At 42.1% G+C, this 26,779-nt stretch overlaps 1 protein-coding gene across 2 annotated transcripts in view; it reads left to right on the top strand.

Annotated features, from left to right (window-relative positions):
* The window catches only part of P3H2 (prolyl 3-hydroxylase 2), a 285,452-nt gene that overhangs the window by 186,775 nt on the left and 71,898 nt on the right, over window positions 1-26,779 (top strand). For both annotated transcript variants that reach the window (XM_075340475.1, XM_075340477.1), the window contains one exon: window positions 22,710-22,841. In XM_075340475.1, coding sequence (XP_075196590.1) covers window positions 22,710-22,841 — 132 coding nt within the window. The remainder of the gene's footprint in view (window positions 1-22,709; window positions 22,842-26,779) is intronic.

The following is a 26,779-nucleotide window of genomic DNA, read 5'->3' as shown; positions in this document are numbered from 1 at the left end:
GTGGATCAGGGGGTACTCAGATCCGGGCCACGGGGTCACTTCTGTGGGTATCATGGTGGCGTGACCCGGTCTGTGATCCCAGGCTCCACAGTAAAAGGGGATTTGGTAAGGGAGATTGTCCGTGACGCCACCCACGGTTGTGGTGAGGTTGTGACACCACCGCTGCTCTGGACGGGGATCCCGGGAGTGATGGTATGGAGCAGCTAGATGTTAGTTCTCCCCTCCGTGGGTAGGGGGTTGGTTGTCCCGGGGCCCGGTGATGGGGTAGGGGTGGATGGCAGGCCGGGTGCGGGGCCTGGTGAGGTGCAGGGTCGCAGGGGCAGCGCTGTGCCGCACGGCACGGTGGTACTCACTCAGCCATAAATCAGGACACAGTTCTTAGTAAAACACTCGGCTGGATGGACGGGTCCCACAGACGCTGCGGTGTTTTCCACTGACCCAGTTTGGTGGTGTAAGTCCTTTCCTGCACCTTCCGTACACTCCTCCTGCGCTCCGGCTTTCAGCTGGCTCCCCGATTCAGTACCGGTGGGCCACCGCCCAGCCCCGGCTACCTACGGTTCCACCAACTGTCTCCCCGGCTCCCTGCAGACGGCCACTACCGTCTGCCTGACTCTCTGCTCGGGGGCCTTAGGCTCCAACCTAAGCCCCTGTCTGTGTCTGCCTCTCTGCAGACCTTTTCTCTCCTCCTCCGCCTGAACTTGACTGGGCTTCTTTCCTGCCTCAGGCCAGCTAACTCCTGGGTGAGCGTCTCCATCTCCTGACTCCGCCCACCTGGTGTGTCAGTCTGAGCCCGAGGAAAGGAATCAAGTTTCACTGGGGATGTCTGCTGTGAAACTGCTGGGGGTGGGGGTGTGTGTGTGTTGTTACCTGTGGCCCCTGGCTTGTCCAGGGCGCCACATCTATGTAAGTAGACTGAAACAGCATTTTACAGGAATCAATAGCATCTGTTTACATTATTGCAGTATATCATCGTGCTATTTAATAGGTTTTAATTAACATTTTTATACGTTTTTGGGGAGAAAAATTTACAAATTCTGCACCTCCTCCAGCCCATATATTACTGAACAGTTTTTCATGTGGCAAGTTTCATTTCACAGTACATGTACATTGTATACCAAGACTGCTTGTATATGACATTCTATATACAGCTAGGTCCAGAATATTGGGACAATGACCGTATCCTGTCCTGATTTGGGCTCTTCCTCACACTATTTTTTAATTTAAAATTAAACAACTAAGAAGCAACTGAAGTGGAGACTTTCAGGTTTAATTAAAATGGGTTAAACAAAAATATCCTGTGAAATGTTTAGAAATCGCAACCATTTTTCTACAAAGCCTCCTCATTTCAGGAGCTCAAAAGTAGTTGTACAAAGTAACTTTACCATAAATAAAATGTTCATTTTTAATACTTTGTAGAGAATCCCTTGCAGACAATGACTGCCTGAAGTCTCGAAGCCATGGACGTCATGAAACGCTGGGTTTCCTCCTTCATGATGCTTTGCCAGGCCTTTACTGCAGCTGACTTCAGTTGTTTCTTGATTGTGGGTCTTTCTGCCTTAAGTTTTGTCTTAAGCATGTGAAATTCAGCTCGATGAGGTTGAGCTCTGGTTATTAACTCGGCCATTGCAGAATATTCCACTTCTTTGCGTTAAAAAACTCCTTGGTTGCTTTCACAGTATGTTTTGAGTCATTATCCATCAGTACTGTGAAGTATCGTCCAACCAACCTTGCTGCACTTGGTTGAATCTGAGCAGAAAGTATAATAGCCCTGTACACTTCAGAATTCATCCGGCTCCTTCTGTCTTCAGTCACATCATCAATAAACACTAGTAACCCAAGGTCATTTTCAGTCATGCATGCCCGACCATCACGCTGCGTCCACCATGTTTTACACAGAATTTAGTGTGCTTTCAATGTTTCTTCATACTTTCTTCTTCTCATTATTCTGGTACAGGTTGATCTTATTATTATTATTATTATTATTATTTATTTATAGAGCACCATTAATTCCATGGTGCTGTACATGAGAAGGGGTTACATACAGAATACATACACAAGTTACAGTAGACAGACTAGTACAGAGGGAAGAGGGCTCTACCGTTGCGGGCTTACATTCTATAGGATTTTGGGGGGGAGACAGTAGGTGGGGTGTAGATTGGGCGGCAGCACCGCACAGTGGTCGGGCGGCTGCTCCGCACGGTGGTCGGGCGGCTGCTCCGCACGGTGGTCGGGCGGAAGCTCCGCACGGTGGTCGGGCGGCAGCTCCGCACGGTAGTGAAGCAGTGAGGTCATTGTAGATTATAGGCATTTCTGAACAGATGGGATTTCAGGTTCCGTTTGAAGCTTGCAAGGGTAGCAGATAGTCTGACGTTTTAAGGCAGCGAGTTCCAGAAGACTGGAGATGCTCGGGAGAAGTCTTGGAGTCGGTTGCATGAGGAGCGAATGAGAGAGGAGGAGAGAAGGAGATCTTGGGAGGACCGGAGGTGACGTGTTGGAGTGTAGTGGGAGATTAGTTCAGAGATATACGGAGGAGAGAGATTATGCATTAGTTTCAGTATTCCAAAGAAATTATTTTACATACCTAGGGTGGCTTCTTTAGTCTAATCTGGCCTTTCTATTTTTAAGACTGATTTTGTACCTTGCGGTGAACTCTCTGTATTTGCTCTCATGAAGTCTTAGACTTAGATACTGAAACACCTACAGTATAACACAAAAGTGTATATATCCCTCAAATTTGTATTAATATTTTTTACATCTTTTCAGGGGACAACACGGAAGATATGACACTTTGATACAATGTAAAGTAGTCAGTGTACAGCTTGTATACCAGTGTAAATTGAGTGTGCCCTCTAAATAACTCAAAACACAGCCATTAATGTCTAAATCGCTGGCGAGAAAAGTGAGTACAACCCTAAGTGAAAATGCCCAATGGTGCCCAATTAGCTATTTTCCCTCCTCAGTGTCATGTGACTCATTAGTGTTAGAAGGTCTAAGGTGTGAATGGGGAGCAGGTGTGTTAAAATGGTGTTATTGCTCAAACACGCTCTCATACTCGTCACTGTAAGTTCAAAATGGCATCTCATGGCATATACTGTATATCCTGGTGAGTGTTATTTACTTGGATGGATGTTGTGAGAGAGTTTTTCTTCACCATGGAAAGGATTCTACGATCATCCACCACTTTTGTTTTCCATGGACCTTCACGCCTTTATTTAAAGAAATTGTCCACTACATTGACATTGATGGCCTTATCCTTTTCGGTCCGACACGCCACACCCCCACCCGATCAGCTGTTCTCGGTCCTCGTGGTGCTCAGTTCCAAAGCTGTTCTGTCTTTTGATAGCGGCCGCGGCCTAGTACTGCACATATGCCTTCTATTCATTAGAATCGGAGGCAGATGTCCAGTAGCCGGCCTCGGCCGCTATCACAAGACGGAGCAGCGCCAGAACTGAGTATTTCTGGCTGCATGCTGCAGCCGCCGAGATCGAGATCAGCTGATCAGCGAGGGTGTGGTGTGTCAGACATCGGCCAATCAGACATTAATAACCTATCCTAAGGATAGGCCATCAATGTCAGTAGTAGTGGACAACCCCTTTAAGCTCACCAGTGTGTTTTGTGTTTTTTGTAGAATGTACCAAACTGTTGATTTGACCACTCCTAACATTTCTATTATTTCTCTGATGGATTTATTTTTTTTTTGAGCCTAATGATGGTCAATTTCTCTTTCATTGAGAGCCCTTTTGACCACATGTTGTGAGTTTACACTAACAGCTTCTATTTAAAAATGCCACACCTGGAATCATCTACAGACCTTTTACCTGTTTAAGGCCTGCGACATACAGCCGTGCCTCCAGTACGTGTGTGCCTTTTTTTTCACGTACCGGAGACACGGGCCCACATGGTCCTATGTATAATTATTGTTTTGGACACACATAAGTATTCAGGAATGGAACGTGTGTCTGTTCCGTACTTACGTGTGTCCATTTTTTAAAACCGCTGACATGTCCGTGTTGCTCCGGCAGCACGGGTGTCACACGGCCCGCACCCGTACCACACGGATGTAGTGTGAATGCGGGCCCGTGTTACACACGCCGGAGAAAGACACGTGACAGTGTAAAAAAAATAAAAACACATACTCACCTCCACCACACTTGCAGTCTCTGCCGCAGCTGTCCCCTGCATTCGTCCCCCAGTGAATTTGAACAACGCTTCTCCTTCGCTGGGGGCCGGACGCAGCGTCAGCGGGGCGTGGCTTTGGCTGGACGCTGTCATTCAGCACCACAGACAGCGCCGGATGATGCAGGTAGGCGGGACTTTCCGTTCTCCGTGTATTATAACGTATAACACACGGAGAACATGTACGTGCCATAAACACGGCACACGGGGACAAAACCACCCCTTTAACACGTACGTGACAAAAACATTGCGTTTTGTCACGTAAGTGTAGCAGAGGCCTAACTGATGTTGGATTAATGAGGGAATATCCTATGCAGCCCAATAAACAGCTTTTGAGATAATTGTCCAATTACTTTAAGTCCTTTGAAAAAGAGGCTGCTACATATTAAGGAGCTTTAATTCCTAAACTCTTGCTCCAATTGGGATGTGAATACCCTCAAATTTTAGTAAGTACTCATAACTGTTATGGAGAAACTTTTTCTTAAAACTGTTTTGACTTTTCATTGACAATTTCCAAGAGAGGAGCAACATGATTCAGAATTTTAAGTAAAGATGCTCTAAATTTATTTGATGAGGAATGCAAGCAATGACCAAAACAGACATATCAGGAGTGCTGACAGGTCCTCCTTAAGTACACACATTACGTTTCTGGACATTTAGCTCAATGATCATTACACAGAAGTATTTAGAAACCCCCTTTATATGAATCCTGCTGTCATTGAAGTAATCAGAGGAAGATTTTTTGCAGACCAGACAATATCTGGACTCAATATAAGTAATGATTGTAAGACCACTTTCCGTTGGATAATAGCGAGACTTTATTTGAAGACTGTCTGCTGAAAGCAATGTGTATGTTTAGGCAGATGGTCACCAAACATGAGCGGCCTAATACACAGACTTTATCCAAGCATCCTAATCATGGATGATTTATTGTTGGAGAAAATATTTAGAACATGACAGTAGCTTGTATATTAAGATGTGATTACATCATATCTGCCATCATTTGCAAAGGAATATGTGTGTTTTCCATTTCCTTTTCTTCTAGTTCATGCTATCTACTATCCAGATGCCATTCATCTGTTTTTACCAGCTCAGGGGACAACTTAAATTTTCTTCTGAACAGGAGGAAGTCGGTATACATTTGCTTTTCAGGAGCATTGCTGCCATTGATAGATTTATGGACTCTTATCTCAAGTGTTTCTGTGATGGCATAAAAAAACAGCCAAACATGTCTTGTCCACTGTAGTAGCCATAAATCTTGTTTTAAGCACCAGAAATCCAGCTACGAGGGAAAATTTCCAATCCGTGACCTCATCTACTCAGGTGATGCCCAACGTTACAATTACTTTATTCAGTAATTCCCCAAAATGTTTTGGATTGTGTAAAATCAGCGCTATAGTAACAAAGTACTAACAAGATCCTTCTGTGGAACAAGAGCCAGATATAGTGATTCCCTTGGTAAAGTTTCTGTTTAGATAACGTATTTCCATTGGCAGGGGTCGTGATATTCCCCTTTGAAATTAAGAAATTCTCAAGAGGGAGCTATTACATAGAACTTTAAAAAAAAAAGCTGAAATGGAGTTGAAAATTATCTCATTACGCAAATAAGAACCAGTACTAATTCCTTTGCCCGCACAACTTATCCTTTGTGTATTTCATGTCATCGGAGTATTAGACTTGGTACGGAGCCCACGCACTACTAATCAAAACCTTTATTCCCATAAACTAAATTGTTCTTAAATGCAAGAAGCATAAAAATGTAGCTGTCACAAGCCAGCTGGATGAAATGCGCTATTTGGATTTCTCTCCAGGAGTCTGGATCCATGTATCATCCGCTGATATATACATTCTGAGATATTTATACTACGTTTCAGCATTAAGCAGTTTTGTTGGCAGCCAAAAAGGAATGAAATCCTTTAGCGAATTCACTTAAATGAAGTAGAATCATTTGAGCTGATTGTTGGGATTTCCTGCCAGAAAAAGAGCGTCTGTTTTATAGTTCTGAGCGTGCAAATATCAATAAATCTACTATAATTTAGGATGACGTTCTCAGATGACTTCGTCTCTGGACATTTACTGATTTATTCTCAATTGTTCTACAGTATGATTCATGAAAGGATTCCTAGAAAATCTCAAAACTTTTCTAAAAAGCAGAAATGGTTTTCAGGGAAAACTTTGCCTTCAATAAAAATAATCTATGCTGTCTGACCTGGTAAGCACATTACTGTAATCAATTGGCATGAGCTCATTTATTTTTTAAAGAAGTTGTTTGCTCCTGTAAAGGATTGACGAAGAAGAGGTAAATTTGACTAAGGAGACTAGTTTATTGGGTTGATGTCAGCTGTGATTTGTAAAAAATCATAGCTGTCATCAAGCCCTAGGTTAGTAATGGGGAGGCGTCATTGAGATCTCCCATTACTAATCGTGTAAGTAAAAAGAAATAAAAAATCCTTTATTTGAAATAAAATATACACACATCATCTTTCACCCCTTTATTAACTCCAAAAACACCTCCGCAGGTCCGACATAATGCACATGATGTCCCACTACAATTTTTGCTCTGCTACCGAAAAAAAGACTGATCATTGCAGTTTCTGGGACACACTGACGGCAGCAGGGGACCTGGCTGTAAGAACCCATAATGTCAATGAGTTTCCGAAAGGTCACAGTCAGGTTCCCATGGTAGCAAGTGTGACCGCCGGTGAACCCGCTGCCGGATTGCAGGACATGGTGCCACAGCACTCCCGTAATCCAGCAGTCAGGTTACTGTAGATCACACTTGGAAGCTACCTGCTGCTTTCAGTAAACTCAGTTTAAATAATTAAAAAACTGCTTGGGATCCCTTCTAGTTTTGATAACCAGCCATGGTAAAGAAGAACACTGATGGGTGCAGCCTTTAGCCGTCTGTTTTACCTCCCCTGGTTATCAAAAATAGAGTGGGTGCATACACCCTTTTTTAAAATTATGTATTTCTTTCTTTTTACACTACCATACAGCAAACTGGTCTCCAACCAATCACAGATGCCGTCACAGAGGGTGGGGTGCATATATAGCAGTCTGCAACCAATCATAAATGCTGGCACAGAGGGTGGGCAGGGGAAGCAATGAATATTTATGAAGCTTAATGAGCGGGCCCAAAAAAAGTGTCTGACTGCAGTGTTATCTTCCAGGAAACACGGTATATATAACTACACTGCTCTTACTCCCATATAGCTTTCTTTTGCAGCCCCCTAGCTCTTACTTTGACCATATTACAGCACAAAACTTCTCGTCCCCATTGAATTGTGTGGGGGTTGTTTTCCGGGTCAAGTTCAGGTCAAGTTCGATTCCCAAACCAAATTTTTTTTCAGTACATGCAGATTTGGTGAACCTGAATATCAGTGGGTCCGCTCATATCTCTTTACTGCACTGTGAATTACTGTAAAATTGTAATTGATTACCTCAGCATTTACAGACACGCTGGTTAAAGCACCACCAGTTTTGTTTATTGCACTAGTGGAGTGAAGTCCCATGCCCCCTGTCTTATACTCACCTTCTGGCATCTTCATCTCTTACCAGCACCACTCCTGTAGGTCTTCGACAGTTTGGCAGAGGTCACAGCTAAATACAACTCTATGACAGCCTCATGAGAGCCTCATTCTAGCCTCAGTCTGGTTCTCATAGAGTTGCATTGAAAGCTTATGATGTAACTTCTTACTTCCGACCAGTCATAAGTTGGGGGTCACAAGATGGCACCACAGTACCGACGCAGAAGTGATAGAAGGTGAAGACACTGGAGGGTTAGTTTAAAACAGGTAGAAGGGGACTTAGATTTAAGCACCACTTGAGCACTAAAGAAAAAAAACAAAATGCTGGAGTGGAGCTGTAAGAGGGAGTTAAAAGGAATGTCACCAAGTTTTTGCTATCTTGTCTGAGAGCAGCATAATGTAGGAATAGAGACCCTAAATCAAACGATGTATCACTTAGTTTACTGGGTGCAACAGTTGTGACACAATCAGAGTACTTAGATGTAGCATTTCCAGAGAGCTAACCCTGCTATCACCAAAGCATTGTGTGTATATTGTCTACTGAGAAAGCCATATACCGAGTGGAGATATGCGCGGGGAATTTTCTTCTCTGTTAACATCTTATCCCTATTTGCAGGTCCCCTTCATTTGTCAATCCATTTTTTCACAATTCCATTACTTTTGGGCTTATTTGGGACTCTTAAGGCCACTTCACACACAACGATATCGCTAGTGATCTCGTTAGCGATGTGACACGCCCAGATCGTTGCTACGAATTGCCGAGATCGCTCATAAGTCGTTTTGTAGCGGTTACACGTACACATCTCACAAACGACGCTAGATCGTTCAGCGATATATTGTTTAACCAAGGCGGTCGTGTGGACACCGTCATACAGCATTCCTCCCAACGATTCTGGCAACAACAGAGGCGTATAATTGTTCATAGCATACATCCTGGCATGTGATTGCCTCGCCCTCTCCACGCCCCAACTTCCATACTGTCAGAATCTCCTCTGGTCTTCTGTTACGTGATTGTCTGTGAAATAAAAGGCCGCATTTGCGGCTGCCCCGTGTGACGCAACCACCGGTGTCGCACGCGTGATCTGTTTTGTGTGTGTGTGGCATCCTTTACGCCTTTCTGTCTTCATCAAGGTATGTTTTGGGGGTTTTTATGTTTTTTTTTAAGGTTGTTTTTTTTCATTTTATTGTATTTTTGTAAGGTTAAAGTCTTATTAATTTCAGGGCCGTCATAGGCACCATCTGTCATGCTATACTACCCCATTTTCCTGTTTGTTTTTAAGTTTAGGTTTACTGCATGCTTTTGTTTAGCTTTTGTCTCTTATTTTTTTTTATAAATTAAAGAAAAAAAAATTACATGCGGCCAACATGTGCTTACAGGTGTATGAACATGTGAACAATGCAGGATAGGGCTCAGTGTTTTGTTAACTCCAGAAGTATGCACAAAAACAAGATCTAAAATTCATTTGAAAACAAATATGAACCGACCCAAAAGATGCAATCTACCAGGACAACAGATAGTAGCCAAAAATTAAATAATACACACGTCACAGCAGAGCTCTGTAATGAAACGCACACAGGACCGTGGGCAGCCACAAAGGACGTCAATGAAACTTTGTGTCTGCCTTATCAACCATGACTGCCAAGTCAAAACGCAGTTGGGACCACCAATCAGAGCGGAGGAGGCGTGGAGCATTGCTCATAACGACACGCCCGCGTCACTGATGACGGACGCACTAACGATGTTGTTCATCCTTGACAGGGTGTCAAACGAAGCAATATGTCTGATGCGTTCGAAACGATGAACAATATTTTGAAACTGAACGATGTGTCAACGATCAACGATTTTCGCTATTTTTAAGATCGTTCGGAGTCGCTCGTACGTGTCACACACAACGACGTCGCTAACAACGATGGAAGTGCGTCACGAAAACTGTGACCCCGACGACGTATCGTCAGATAAATCGTAGCGTGTAACGGGGCCTTTATACTTAAGAGTATGTGACACGCCAGATCACAGATAAGATTCTCCGATATCGCGTCATTTTTGTAGCGCCTGTCATATGTGCGATCTCAGCAAATCATATGTGCGATCTGGCGTGTTACATCGCTAACGAGATCGCTAGCGATGTCGCAGTGTGTAAAGTGGCCTTTACTCTAAAGGCCACTTTACACGCTGCAACATCGCTAGCAATTGCTAGCGATGTCGAGCGTGATAGCACCCGCCCCCGACGTACGGCCGATATGTGGTAATCGCTGCCGTGGCGTCATTATCGCTACGGCAGCGTCACACGCACATACCTGCTCTGCAACGTCGCTGTGACCGGCAAACCGCCTCCTTTCTAAGGGGGAGGTTCGTTCAGCGTCACAGCAGCGTCACAGCAGCGTCACTGAACTGCTGCTCAATAGAAAAGGAGGGGCGGAGATGAGCAGGACGTAACATCCCGCCCACCTCCTTCCTTCCTCATTGTGGGCGGCCGCAGGTAAGGTGAGATTCCTCGTTCCTGCGGTGTCACACACAGCGATGTGTGCTGCCGCAGGAACAATGAACAACATCGGACATGCAGCAGCAACGATAATTGGGAATGGACCCCCCATGTCACCGATAAGCGATTTTGAAAGTTTTTGCGACGATTCAAAATCACTCATAGGTGTCACATGCAATGACATCGCTAACGCGGCCGGATGTGCAACACAAATTCCGTGACCCCAACGACATCGCTTTAGCGATGTCGTAGCGTGTAAAGCGGCCTTAAGGCTTGGTATTGATCAGGTGGTTTCTTTTTCAGCATAGCCCACCATTGGTTGTTTATCTTGGAGACAGTATATAATATTTATATTCCTCTTTTTGGTTATTTGTTGCTTTAGGTGTCTTTTGTATTCCTTGCAGTGATTATTATTGATTCACAGTAATTATTATTGATTCTCAGATTTATCTACATCATATCATATTTACTCATACTTGTTCAACATTCTGTATTTTCATTACTAATATCTATATATATCTATAGTACCCTGAGATTATGGGCGGGTACTTGGATGATGCTGGTGATGACATTCCAGAGCCGCCCATAAACTCGTGCCTGCGGTTTTCCCTCTGCCTCCACCGTTATGCGCTAGCGCTGGCCATATCATCCATGTTACCTATTACCGCGGGCACGAGATTATGGGCGGGTACTTGGATGCTGCTGGTGATGACATTCCAGCGCCGCCCATAATGTCACACCTGCGCAATAACCTCACCAGCACTCGCAATTTGCACAATGCTCAGTCCCGCGATAGTGCCACTGGGCATGCGCAAGAACTCAGGAGCACTGTGTTACATGAGGGCGGCGGCCTCATGTATGTAAATGAACAATGGGGGACGGCGAACAGCGGCAGGAGGGGGAATAACAGACGAAAAACAGCCCGCCCCAGTGGCCAGAAAACATCATTAGCATACCAAAAGGTAAGATTTTATAAAGTGTTTATTTAGGTCTGAAAGGGGGGGCCAGTAGCAAGATGAACCTTTCTAGAATGCAGCCCAGGAGCTGCAGAAGGGGATTCTTTTAGTTTATTTGCGAAAATTCTGGTGACAGGTTCCCTTTAATGCGATAAAACCCGTTCAGCCTGTTTGTGATATCTTTTGCGGGTAACAAATGTTCCATTGGCCTAAACCTGCAGATGTTGTCAATCCAAAATTCTCAGGAATTTTAATTAGGACTTTGATTTGGCTTTCAGCCAAGCACTTGGGTTTTATTCTTCCGATCTCCATTGTATGCATTTTTAGTGTATTGTTTTACATTGATTTGGTCCACTCTTGATTTCCTACGAATAAAATATAAAATCTACTACATTTTCATTTTCATGGAAATTGTTGATTAAATTGTATTCTGGACATTCTTCGCCACCAACCACTGCAGGTATGAAATCACTCACCCATGTTGCTTGAGGTTTGTCACTATTAGGAGCTCTTTTCCTAATAAAATCCAGTTCTGCAAGTTGTCTCTTTGTACAGGATATGAAGTGTACAGTTTCATTACTTCTTGTCGAGGAGTAACTACAGGGCAATTTTATACTTGAGCCAAGTTAATTTGGGGATTAAAGGATATTGACTACGGAAAAGAGCTTGTATACCTGTGAATGATAGTCCACCTAATTTCCTGTCTCAGTTCCCGTCGGCAGAATCTCTGTTTCTTGTACTTTAGTTCACACAATAAAAAAGTGTTAAACACTAATCAAAACCATTAATAACAAATACAGTCTACTCAATTTTGAAAACATTTGATTAATGCGGTAGTTTTCCTTTTTTGTTGACAATTACTTAACCTCAACCAATTGAGCATGCTGTTATTTGAATTTACTATATTTATTATTAGCTATTATATGAATTTACTGAAAAATGGCAATTCTGGCATTTTGATTTTTTTTTTTACCTTATGGGTTATTTTTTTTTTTCATTTTGATAGATCGAACTTCTATAGATGCAGCGATAAGCAATAAGTTTATCTTTCATTTTTTTAATGTACTTATATATAATGAGTGAAAAGGGGGGTGATCTGTATTTTTATGGTTTTTATTTTTTTAGCATTGATAAAAATTTTCTTTGTGATTTTTTTCATCCCTTGTTCTACATATTGTCATACTGCTGTATTGCAGTATACAGGTAAAATCACAGCCTCCTATAAAGCCCAGACTCTGGACCTTAAGTAGTGACAGAAGCATTTAAACGGTTAACAGTAAAGTTGAGCGAGTACCTAACTATTTGTACTCGCTATACGCATACTGTCTAATACTCGCAAATTTATTCCGAATAAGTAATTTGCTTCGTTCCGAATAAGTCATTTGCGTATTTGTTCCGAATAAGTAACAAGTAACCCGAATGCCGTACTATTCGTACGAGCAGGGAATAGTACGGAATTCGGGTTACTTGTTACATTGCGAGTTTTTCCCCATTGACTTGCATTGTACACACTATTCGGAACTAATACACGAGTATTAGACAGTATTCATTATGCGTATAGCGAGCACGAATAGTTAGGTACTCACTCAACTCTAGTTAACAGCAGTAGTCAGAGCATGTAAGGTGTTAAGAGCATCATCTACCAAGTGCTGGGATTCCTCCATATGCAAGCACTTGGCACATGTCGAGAAGGGGTAAACGGGATTTGTCTTCTTAGCCATGGAGGTGTTATCCTCATTCTTCTTTGGGGAGTATTTATGAGGACCATGCCCCCTTGCCTAACAAGATTAGATTTATATATAAGAAGGGCATATTTCAAGAATGAAGAGATGCCGGAACAAACACAAAAAACAATGACAGATATCTGACATTTGACAGGTCCTTTTGAAGCAAAAATATGACCCCTTTGTTGTATACTGCATAGACCGTAATCTAAGCCTGACGTGGCAAGTGATATGCAGTAAGTATAAATTAGGTATACCTCACTGTAATAAGTATATAAGTAACATACATGACAGATCACAATGATTTACTCCAAACAATACAATCTCATTTTCCAGTTAAAAAGTCTATTATTTGAGATTTATAATCTGTACAATATGGATTACAGCCATCTGTTGCTGGAATATTTTGGGTAACATATCATACCAGTGACAAGCATTACAATCCACATCTGGAAATAGCTTTGGGAAAAAACTCCTAATTTCAGGCTTGTACACAGTGGACAGTCTATGGTGGTGCGGTATTAAATTTCCAGCAACATCTACCGTAGTTGCCTTATACCTTAATGGGTATGTAAAACACATAATATTACACAATTCATGAATTGTTTAGATCTCTTTTGATGAAGTGATAGAACATTTTGACTTTGATTATCTGAGACAGGTTAGTGCATTTGTTGGGAAACTTTAGATCCCAGCAGTTGAAGACCACAAATCGTTCTGCCTGTTTGCTATGGAGAATCATATATCTGTTTTGCAGTTTAAAAATTTATGCCAAGTCACAAAATTAACTGATGTGCTTTATATAGCTCATATATAGTCTATACATTAAAGAAAACCTATGGGTAGCATGGCATAAATCATGAAGATATTAACAAAATAATATAGAGATTTGTGTTAAGCTATTGATATATGAACTACACTACAGATAGGCAGGGCCACTTCTAGGACTTTCAGGGTCCCATACTGGCAAAATTTTTGAGCCCCCTTGAGACTCCGCCCAGGCTCCACCCCAGCTCCGCCTCCACCGCTCAAACCTTCCATACTCTCACCGCGATGATTGGAAAAACGTATATATACCCACACAGTCATGGCCAAAAGTGTTAGCACCCTTGAAGTTTTGCCAGAAAATGAAGTGTTTCCCTCAGAAAATTAATAATACACCCTCTACACTGCCCCTGTCCATACTGCTCTCTCTTCACCGCCCCTGTCCATGATACACCCTCTACAATGCCCCTTTCCATAATATCTCGCCCATACTTCCCCATGAATCATACCCCCCACACACACCGTTCCTCTGTATAATATCTTCTCCACACACAGCTCCTCTGTATAATATCCCGCCACACATACAGCTCCTCTGTATAATATCCCTCCATACACACACCTCCTCCATATAATATCTCTTCCACACACACTGCTTCTCTGTAGAATATCCCCACATACACACTGCCCCTCTGTACAATATCCCCCACACACTGCTCTTCTGTATAATATCCCCCCACACACTGCTCCTCTGTATAATATCTTCCCACATACACTGCTCCTCCGTATAATATCCCTCCACACACACACACTGCTCCTCCGTATAATATCCCACACACACTGCTCCTCTGTATTATATCCCCCCCATGCACACTGGTCCTCTGTATAATATCACCCCACACACACACACTTACACACACACTGGTCCTCTATATAGACATGTCAAAATTGTTGGTACCCCTTGTTTAATGAAAGAAAAACCCACAATGGTCACAGAAATAACTTTAATTTGACAATAATAATAATAATAATAAATAAATAAAAAAATCTATGCAAATGAAGAAATAAAAGTCAGACATTGCTTTTCAACCATGCTGCCGCATAATTTTTAAAAACATAAAACTCATGAAACAGGCCTGGACAGAAATGATGGTACCCCTGAAAATAATGTGACAAAAGGGACATATTAAATCAAGTTGTGTCCACTAATTAGCATCACAAGTGTATACAATCTGGTAATCAGTCAGTGGGCCTGTATATAGGGCTACAGATACTCACTGTGCTGTTTGGTGACATGGTGTGTACCACACTCAAGATGGACCAGAGGAAGTGAAAGAAAAAGTTGTCGTAGGAGATTAGAAAGAAAATGATAGACAAGCGTGTTAAAAGTAAAGGTTATAAGACCATCTCCAAGCAGCTTGATGTTCCTGTGACTACAGTTGCACATATTATTCAGAAATTTAAGATCCATGGTACTGTAGCCAACCTCACTGGAGACAGATAATACGAATGGTAACAAAGGAGCCTAAAAAAAACTTCTAAAGAAATTAATGGTAAACTTCAAGCTCAAGGAACATCAGTGTCAGATTGCACTATCTGTCATTGAGATGACCAAGGAGGACACCATTGTTGAAAAAAAAATCATAAAAAAAGCCGGACTGGAATTTGCTAAACTACATGTTGAGAGGCCAGAAAGCTTCTGGGACAATGTCCTATGGACAGATGAGACAAAAATGGAACTTTTTGGTAAGGCACATCAGCTCTATTTTCACAGATGGAAAAATGAAGCATATCAAGAAAAGAACACTGTCCGTACTGTGAAACATGGAGATGGCTCAGTTTTGTTCTGGGGCTACTTTGCTACATCTGGCACAGGGTGTCTTGAATCTGTGCAGGGTACAATGAAATCTCAAGACTATCAGGGGATTCTAGAGAGAAATGTGCTGCACAGTGTCAGAAAGCTTGATCTCAGTTACAGGTCATAGGTCTTGCAACAGGATAACAACCCAAAACACACAGCTAAAAACACACAGAATGGCTAAGAGGAAAACATTGGACTATTCTGAAGTGGCCTTGTATGAGCCCTGACCTAAATCCGATTAAGCATCTTTGGCAAGAGCTGAAACATGCCGTCTGGAAAAGGCATCCTTCAAATACGAGACAACTGGAGCAGTTTGCTTTTGAGCAGTGGCCAAAATACCTGTTGAGAGGTTCAGTAGTCTCATTGACAGTTACAGGAATCGTTTGATTGCAGTGATTGCCTCAATAGGTTGAGCAACAAAATATTAAGTTAAAGGTACCATCATTTTTGTCCAGGCCTATTTCATGAGTATTATTTTTTAAAAAATTCTGTGGAAGCATGGTTGAAAAGCAATGTCTGACTTTCATTTGTTCTTTTTCATAGTTTTTTTTTATTTATTATTACTTTTGTCAGATTCAAGTTATTTCTGTGACCATTCTGGGTTGTTCTTTCATTAAACGAGGGGTATCAACAACTTTGACCACGTGTGTAATATCTCCTCTCACACACACTGCCCCTTTGTATAATATCCCCCACACACACTGCCCCTCTGTATAATATTCCCACACACAGTGCCCCTCTGTACAATACCCCTACACACACACTACCCCTCTGTAAAATATCCCCACAAACACACTACCCCTCTGTAAAATATCCCATCACACACTCTGCTATTCTGTATAATATCCCCTCACACTGCCCCTCTGTATACTATCCCTCTAGTACATGTATACTATCCCCCCACACAAGCTCTTTATTTATATATACAGGGTGGGCCATTTATATGGATACACCTAAATAAAATAGGAATTGGGGTTGGTGATATCAACTTCCCGTTTGTAGCTAATTAGTATATGGGAGGAAGAAACTTTTCAAGATGGATAGTAATCATGGCGGCTATTGTGAATTCGGACATTTTGGATCCAACTTTATTTTTTCCAATGGGAAGAGAGTCATGTAACACATCAAACGTATTGAGCATTTCACAAGAAAAACAATGGTGTGCTTGGTTTTAATGTAACTTTATTCATTCAGTAATTATTTACAATTTTATAACCACTTATAAAATGTGTTCAAAGTGCTGCCCATTGTGTTGGATTGTCAATGCAACCCTCTTCTCCCACTCTTGACACACTCACAGCAACACCGAAGAATTGCTAGCACAGGCTTCCAGTATCCGTTGTTTCAGATGCTGCACATCTTGTATCTTTACAGCATAGACAATTGCTTTCAGATGACCCCAAAGATAAAAGTCTAAGGGGGTCTGATCAGGAGACTTTGGTTGCCATTCAACTGGCCAACGATGACCAATCCAATTTCCAGGACACTGTTCATGTAGGAATGCTCGGACCTGACACCCAAAATGTGATGGTGCATGAGAGATCCTCACACATGTCAGCTGTATAATATCTCCCCCACACTGCCCCTCTGTATAATATCCCTCAAGTACACGTATACTATCCCCCCACACAAGCTGTCCCTCTTTTTATATATATATATATATATATATATATATATAGTATATAAATAAAGCAGTGTGTGTGAGGATATATATATCCTCACACACACACACACTGCTCCTCTGCATACTATCCCCCCACATACACTCATTACCCCTCTGTATAATATCCTCCTGGTATTTATGTTCCCATCTTAGGCCCTTCCTGGTATGTACTGTATATCCCAATCCTGGGCCCTTCCTGGTATGTATGTCCCCATCCTGGTTTATTGTCCCCTTCCTAGCATATATGTCCTCCTCCTGGTGTATATGTACCAATCCTGGGACCCTCCTGGTATATATGTCCCCATCCTGGTATATATATATATATCCCAACCTGGTATGTATCTCCTCCTCCTAGGCACATTCTGATATATATGTCCCCATCCTAGCTTTTGTCCCCTTCCTTGTATATATGTCCTCCTTCTTGTATATGTCCCCTTCTATTGCCCCTCTTGGCATATATAAAGATCCCTCTCCTTGGCACATGCTGGTATAATGCCCCCATCCTGGTTTGTGTCCCCTTCCTGGTATATATGACCTCTTTCTTGTATATATGTTCCCCTCCAGGGCCCCTCCTGGCGAATATATATATTCCCCTCCTGGGCACATTCTTTTATATATGTCCCCATCCTGGTGTTAGTCCCCTTCCTTGTATATATGTCCTCCTTCTTGTATATATGTCCCCTTCCAGGGCCTGAGAGTGAGCCGAGTGTCATCTACTGTGATCTGATCCTGCGATCGGATCACAGTTGTGGAGGAGAGGTAGTGGCTAATCTCTCCATCTCCTCCATTATTAGCTAATGCATATATCGTACTGCAGTCAGATGTTATCCGAGTGCAGAAAAACAAAAAGCCAGCACTAAAAATGAAGAAAAACAAAAAGCCAGCACTAAAAATGAAAAAAAAAACTGTTATCCGAGTGCAGTCTGAAGTTACACTCACACCCATATACTTGTATGAGTGCAAGTGATCCAAGACTTGATGACTATTATAGCATGCTGTGACAAACTCGCAGATTTGAGCTGCAGCATTGTCTTAGATTAGGCCGAGTGCAATGCGAGATTTCCTTACATTGCGCTCGAGTGAGCGTACCCTTAGGCTAAGTTCCATGAGTATTTTCATTGCCCAAAAATTTAGTATATAAGGCTGTGTTTACACGCTGCATTTTTGCTGGGGTTTTTTGCATGTTTTTTTCATGAGGTTTATGCAAATTAAAATCTGCCTTCTATTTCACCTACACACCTACACACACTACACACAGCATGTCAATTCTTTCAGTGTTTTTGCTGCTTTTTTCACCCATGAAAGCAATGAGAGTGCAAAAAATGCAGTTGCATTTTTTGCTGCATGTTAGCTACTTTTGTGTTGAATGAAACTAACTTTATTTAAGAATTACTGTAGACAAATGACGCACCAAAAATTGAGCAAAAAATACAGCCAAAAAAGCACCAAACATGCAGCAAAACCTGCTTTATGGAAGCAGCTTTTTTACTGCCAAGAGAGCAGGTTTTGCTTAAAAAAAAAAAAAATAGCAAAAATTGAACGTGTGAACATGCCCAAACAGGTCTAGAAAAGTGTATGAGATGTCTATAAAGCTTATGCCCATTGTGCGTAAACTGATCTGCGGTGTGCTGCTGAAATTCACAACGTCAATTTTTTGGGTATACAGTCATATGTAAAAGTTTGGGCACCCCTATTAATGTTAACCTTTTTTCTTTAAAACAATTTGGGTTTTTGCAACAGCTATTTCACTTTCATATATCTAATAACTGATGGACTGAGTAATATTTCTGGATTAAAATGAGGTTTATTGTACTAACAGAAAATGTGAAATCCGCATTTAAACAAAATTTGACCGGTGCAAAAGTATGGGCACCTCAACATAAAAGGGACATTAATATTTTGTAGATCCTCCTTTTTGCAAAAATAACAGCCTCTAGTCGCTTCCTGTAGCTTTTAATGAGTTCCTGGATCCTGGATGAAGGTATATTTGACCATTCCTGTTTACAAAACAATTCCAGTTCAGTTAAGTTTGATGGTTGCCGAGCATGGACAGCACGCTTCAAATCATCCCACAGATTTTCAATGATATTCAGGTTTGGGGACTGGGATGGCCATTCCAGAACATTGTAATTGTTCCTCTGCATGAATGCCTGAGTAGATTTGGAGCGGTGTTTTGGATCATTGTCTTACTGAAATATCCATCCCCTGCGTAACTTCAACTTCGTCACTGATTCTTGCACATTATTGTCAAGAATCTGCTGATGCTGAGTTGAATCCATGCGACCCTCAACTTTAACAAGATTTCTGGTGCCGGCATTGGCCACACAGCCCCAAAGCATGATGGAACCTCCACCAAATTTTACTGGGGGTAGCAAGTGCTTTTCTTGGAATGCCGTGTTTTTTTGCCTCCATGCATAACGCCTTTTTGTATGACCAAACAACTCAATCTTTGTTTCATCAGTCCACAGGACCTTCTTCCAAAATGTAAATGGCTTGTCCAAATGTGCTTTTGCATACCTTATGCGATTCTGTTTGTGGCGTGCTTGCAGAAAAGGCTTCTTTCGCATCACTCTCCCATACAGCTTCTCCTTGTGCAACGTGCGCTGTATTGTTGACCGATGCACATTGACACCATCTGCAGCAAGATGATGCTGCAGGTCTTTGGAGGTGGTCTGTGGATTGTCCTTGACTGTTCTCACCATTCTTCTTCTCTGCCTTTCTGATATTTTTCTTGGCCTGCCACTTCTGGGCTTAACAAGAACTGTACCTGTGTTCTTCCATTTCCTTACTATGTTCCTCACAGTAGAAACTGACAGTTTAAATCTCTGAGACAACTTTTTGTATCCTTCCCCTGAACAACTATGTTGAATAATCTTTGTTTTCAGATCATTTGAGAGTTGTTTTGAGGAGCCCATGATGCCACTCTTCATAGGAGATTCAAATAGGAGAACAACTTGCAAGTGGCCACCTTAAATACCTTTTCTCATGATTGGATACACCTGCCTATGAAGTTCAAAGATCAATGAGGTTACAAAACCAATTTAGTGCTTTAGTAAGTCAGTAAAAAGTAGTTAGGGGTGTTCAAATCAAGAAATTGATAAGGGTGCCCATACTTTTGCACCGGTCAAATTTTGTTTAAATGCGGATTGCACATTTTCTGTTAGTACAATAAACCTCATTTCAATCCAGAAATATTACTCAGTCCATCAGTTATTAGATATATGAAACTGAAATAGCTGTTGCAAAAACCCAAATTGTTATAAAGAAAAAAGGTTAACATTAATAGGGGTGCCCAAACTTTTTCATATGACTGTAAATATGTTTTGTTTGCAGATTTTCTTTAAAGACTTAAATGAGAAGAGGAAGATCCGCAGATAAAAAATGCATATGTGTTTTTAGTGGATTTCTGCAGCGAAAAAACATTAAAGATGCATGTAATCTGTACGAGTCTATGAAGAAAATTGTATCAAAGCTAAGTGATGAAGAAAAAAATGCAGCTGGAAAAATGTAATAAAAACCCATAGAAAAAAATGAACTTAATGCAATGAAAGAACGCAAGAAACCTCATTTAGTTTAATTCTGCAGCGTAAAAAAAAAATGCAGGAAATGCGCATTGTGGGAACTTAGCCCAAGAAAGAAATGCTTTTTAGCTCAATATTGAACCCATAGTTTTTGCTATTCTCTGACCTAATCTTAGCTGCTTGTCTGGAAAACCCCATAACAATGCGGAAAAGTGACCACATATGGAAACCTTTAGCATATTACAGCAACAGTGAGAGGTCACAAGTTCCTGATTGCAAACAGCCTGCAAAGCTCAGTATGACGGCTGGAACACAAGCTGCCATTAATCAAGATAAATTGTTCCTGGACAAGTCAATTTTTACAAACTCTACATAGTCTGAGAATTCGATCACTTCTTCGTGTGGCTCCTCCGTACTTTTCTAATAATGAGGAGAAAAAAAAGTGAGAGACAGGCATTAAGTTAGTCTTCATTTTTATCTATGAAAACATCTGCAATTTTTCAGCAATGGAAACATATGATCAAAATGATACCTTCCTGGTCATATATGCCTTATAAGTCATAAAGTAGCTCCAGGTGTCCTCCACAAAACAAGTAAGGCCCTGTTCACACGTCCAGTTGTGATCCGTTTATAATAATTTGTTTATAACAGATTATTATCGATCCAGTATAAAAAAACTGGATCTGTTACAAGCAGAGCAAAACCGGTTGCAAAATGGAAACCAAAGTCTCCATTTCTGAATAAACCTGTCTTCAATACCAGACAATTTTGCTTAAATTTTGGATGTTTTTGCTCCATTTCTAATGGGTCCGTTTTACGAGCGGTGTCTTTTAATACCGCTTGTGTTCTGGGCACTTTCATAGCTCAAAAATGGATTTGTTAACAGATGACGTAATGGATGACTATACACTATATTATGTTTTCCATGTAAAAAATAAATGGATTTACTTTTGGGGGCAGAGGAAAAAGTTGTACAGACCACATTTTTTGATCCAGCTAAAAATCAGGTATCAGCTCAAAAAGGGACAGAAAACTTTTTATAACACTTTTATTCCAATTAAAATATAGTGGAACATTTTTTTAAATGTTTTTATGATTCCAAAATGTATCCAAAACATGGAAAGAATTATTGGATATGTGAGCAGAGACTTAGAACGTAAATAAGAATGCTGATATAAAGAATCAACCTACCAAAACTAATTTCCATAGTGATATTTTTCGCAGGTCTTCACTTTCTACCATGGTGTCCTTTTGAAGCCAAAGTTGTTAGTGTAATCCTTAAGTCTTATCTTATTACTGTAATAACTTTGCCTTGTCCCACATGCCATAAACACATCAAGCTATATCCATAAACAGGCCAGATCAGGTCAAGGAAATAGTACTATGCATTAAACATTGGCCCACTGGGACTGGTAAGTAGAAATTAGTGAATCAGAGGTTCGGTATTTGGTGTTCGCCCCGAACACAGACTTTATAGAAAAAATAGAGTTCAGGTTCGGAGTTCTGGTGATTTAAGTATGAACACCACTCCCACTAGCATTGCTGTGCTCAGATATGCTTAGTGCTAATGCCGGTGCGAGCCACATGCAGTGATTGATCACCTCTCACTGGGGGTAACAATAGCGTGAACAGATGTAGTATGCACTAAACAAACAAACAAAAATGAAAAAACTCCGCCCCTGGAAGTAATCTGTTTATGGCTGGCTACATGTGGGCGGGAGACCTGAACTACCCATTCAGTGACTTCAATTGGGGTTCAAATCAAGTCCGGGTCCAAAATCGAACTTTATCTAAAGTCCAGCTGAACCCACCGAACCAAATTGAACAGGTCCACTCATCTCTACTGGTAAGTTTTTATTTATTGCCCAGAAAAGGTCTCTAAAGCTATAAACAACACTGTTGGTTAAACCTTCCTGTCTAAGTATTATCTCTAACTTTACTGCAATACCATGCGTCCATGATTTAGATGAATAGGGTTTCTGAGCAGCATGGGCTTAAGGTTGTAATTATTCTCTGTCACTCCTTCCATTTTGCAGATCACTATATTCAGATTCTGGCTTGTGAGCATGAATGTGTAAGAGATCTCTCCACACGTCCAGGGCGTTTATCACCAATTGAAAACTTTCTTCCTCTGCACTATGATTTCCTGCAGTTCAGCTTCTATAGAGGTAATGTGGACCCTATATAAGAATGGACCTTGATTTCACATAGTTATGCTGTAATTAAATTCCTATCTTAGCTTGGATGGCTTCATAGAATGTGGTAATGTATATAGGCCATTATTAATTAACTATGAAGCATACAATGAGTATTTAGATTTACTAATTATGACATTATACATTTCAAGTTCTATTGTAGGCTCAAAGTTAAGCTGCATTTACACTACCTGATAGTCATGAGTGAGCTTTTCTCGCAACATTTGTTTCACAATAATCTTGCAGTGTAAACAGGCTTCTGAGCAACAACCGAATAATTAAAACACTGGTTCGTCAGGTGAAATGAGCTTTTGGTTTGCACAAAAGGCCATCGTTCTGAGCAGCACATGGACTTGTGCAAACAGGATCTACGCTGCCAAGAACAATAGCAGTCTAAACACACTGAACAATCTATACTAGATCATTCAGTGCACACTTGCTGAAGGGTCTGCCTGTGTAAACAGGCTATTAAATGACTACCGCTGATCAGTGGTCATTGGGGGCTGCTATTCAGCTGATATAGACAGACCTTTAGGGTATGTGCGCACGTTGCGTTCTCTGCAGTGCAGAAAAGAACGCACCCTCTGGCAGACTGGACACTGCGTTTGTAAAAAAAAAATGCATCCACAACACATGCATTTTGGATGCTTTTTCCATGCATTTTATATGCGTTTTGGATGCATTTTTGACAGTGTGTTCCCTCGGCAATCCAGCTCTGCTACATGCCCGCTGACAGCACACACAGACAGAGTCGCGCGATGAGAATGAACTCGGGTGAACTTCACCCGACTTCATTGTCATTCCGCAGCTCTGTCTGTGTGTGGCAGCCTGATTAGCGTTCACCAGAGAGGGACTCACCAGTGACCGCTAATCCCCTGAGTGACTGAAGTGAGCAGCGCGATTAGCGTTGCCGTCACTCAGGTTAAGTTTTCTTTAGCCGAGAGAGAGAGCCCTCATTTTCACCGCACACATCCCGACACTACAGCCTACATCACCGCACACATCCCGACATTACTGCCTACATCTTCACCGCACACATCCCGACACTACCGCCTACATCATCGCACACATCCCGACATTACTGCCCACATCATCGCACACATCCCGACACTACCAACTACATCACCGCACACATCCCGACATTACCGCCTATATCACCGCACACATCCCGACATTACCGCTTACATCACCGCACACATCCCGACACTACCGCCTACATCACCGCACACATCCCGACATTACCGCCTACATCACTGCACACATCCCGACATTACCGCCTACATCACCACACACATCCCGACATTACTGCCTACATCACCACACACATCCCGACATTACCGCCTACATCACCGCACACATCCCAACATTACCGCCTACATCACCGCACACATCCCAACATTACCGCCTACATCACCGCACACATCCCGACATTACCGCCTACATCACTGCACACATCCCGACACTACAGCCCTCATCTTCACCGCACACATCCCGACACTACAGCCCTCATCTTCACCGCACACATCCCGACACTACAGCCCTCATCATCACCGCAAACACACACCAGCATTACCTCAGTGAAGTCCCCGCTGATAGCGCAGTACGCTTCAGGTGCTGCGTGGAGCTCACAGGAGCGGCGGTGTTCTACGGCTGCTCCTATCAGCTTCATGTAGCAGATCTGGATGCGTCGCGGGACTTCTGTGCATTACGCCGGACCTGGAGGGGTATTTGGGGATTTTACAATAGTGGTGAAAGACGGTGTTTTTTTGTCTTTTATTCCAAATAAAGGATTTTTTCGTGTGTGTGTGTTTATTTACTTTCACTTACAGGTTAATCATGGAATGTGTCTCATAGACGCCTGCCATGATTAACCTAGGACTTAGTGGCAGCTATGGGCTGCTGCTATTAACTCTTTATTACCTCGATTGCCACCACACCAGGGCAATTCGGGATGAGCCGGGTAGAGTCCCGGGACTGTGGCATCTAAAGGATGCGGCAATTCCGGCTGGTTGCTGGCTGATATTGTTAGGCTGGGGGGCTCCCCATAATGTGGAGCTCCCCATCCTGAGAATACCAGCCTTCAGCCGTGTGGCTTTACCTGGCTGGTATCAAAATTGGGGGGACCACACGTCGTTTTTTTTTAATTATTTATTTATTTTACTGCACGATATAGACCCGCCCACCTGCGGCTGTGATTGGTTGCAGTGAGACAGCTGTCACTCAGCGTGGGGGCGTGTCTGACTGCAAACAATCATAGGCGCCGGTGGGCGGGGAAAGCAGGGAATACCAGATTGAATAATGAACGGCCGGCATTTTCAAAAGAGGAAAAGCCGCCGGAGCAGTGTGACAGCCGTGCAGCGCTGCGCCGGTGATCGGGGATCGGTAAGTATGAGAAAGGGGGAGAGACTGACCTACGGAAAGAGAGAGGGACAGACAGAGAGAGAGATCGACCGACAGAGAGAGACAGACAGAGCGACCAACTGACAGAGAAAGAGACCGACCGACAAACAGAGGGAGATTCACCGACATCCACAGAGAGAGATTGACTGACATTGACAGAGAGAGACTGAAAAGACTTGCGTTTTGCTTGTCAAAAAAGCATGCGGAACGCAAAAAAAAATGAAGTCCAAGTGCATTTTGGTTGCGTTTTAACCCACATCATTGATTTCAATGGGTGGAGAATGCAGCTACAACGCACAAAAGAAGTGACTTGCTGCTTTTTTTTCCGCAACGATTTTGGGCATCAAAACGCTGCGTTTACAAACGCAGCGTGTGCATTGATTTTTCGGCTTTCTCATAGACTTTGCTGGGGAAGCTGAACGCATGCAATTTGGCACTGAAAACGCTGCAATTCAAAACGCAGCGTTTCCATGGAAAAAAACGCAACGTGCGCACATAGCCTTAAGCTGACCATGCACATGCATACGTTTAGCCAAAAACTATCTCTCCTGCATTAAAGCCAATTAAAGCCAATCTTAGCAGTTTCAGCCAACTGTATTTTAATGTGTAGGTCGACTTTAAATTATTTTTTATTATAGTTTTCTCCAAACATCCCTTAATAAAGAACAAACACACAATTAAAAAAAAAAAATCTGTAAACATCTGTACCAAAAAGAGAAAATTATTGCAGTAAATAAAGTAAAACTGATAAATGTATTGAATAAATACTATAACTCACATTTTTAGTTAAATAGTCTTATACTGAATGGAGGTAAAGATTCAGTTTAAAGGGGTTGTTCCAGGATCAAAGTATATTTAATTAAATAGATCTTGTAATAATAATAATAATAATAATAATAATAATAATTTACACAATCAGATGTGCACATAAAAAATGTTTCTGTGCTGAGATAATATTATAAATCTGCCCCTACTTTGTACTGTTATTTGCTGTGTGCAACAATGCAGAGCTGCTCCAATTTATAGTCACCACATATCATAGCTCGTGGCCAGAGGAGGTAACATAAGTGAGTATACCGATGAAATAGCAGGGCCTCAGTGTTGCTACTGTCTCAGGTAACACATTTCCCTGCCTCTTAGGCCTGAAACACACATCCGTGAAACACGTGCGTGTTTGGTCCGTTTCCGTGTATACTGGAGACACGGCCAAACGTGCACCAATGTTACTATATCTCTGCGGTTACAATTGCGTTTTTGGTTATGTCCGTGAGTCCGTCTCCGTGATGCGTTTTTTGGTCCGTGTCTCACGCCAGCATGTCCGTTTTCTGCACGCAACACGCAGCACGGACCCAATGAAAGTCAATGGGTCTGGGCGCACGTCCGAGTTACACGGACGCATCTCTGTTTGCTCCCTGTACGTTTTGTGCTTTTTTCATGTGATGTCGGTCTTTTTTCTTTTTCTGTTTCGTTCTCTCCCTCAGTCCGTCGGTCGGTCTCTATGTCTGTCGGTC

Source organism: Anomaloglossus baeobatrachus, chromosome 3, assembly GCF_048569485.1.
Source record: "Anomaloglossus baeobatrachus isolate aAnoBae1 chromosome 3, aAnoBae1.hap1, whole genome shotgun sequence".
NCBI classification, from domain to species: domain Eukaryota; kingdom Metazoa; phylum Chordata; class Amphibia; order Anura; family Aromobatidae; genus Anomaloglossus; species Anomaloglossus baeobatrachus.
The sequence above is the reverse complement of the archived record's forward strand: the minus strand, read 5'-3'. Positions and strand labels throughout refer to the sequence as shown.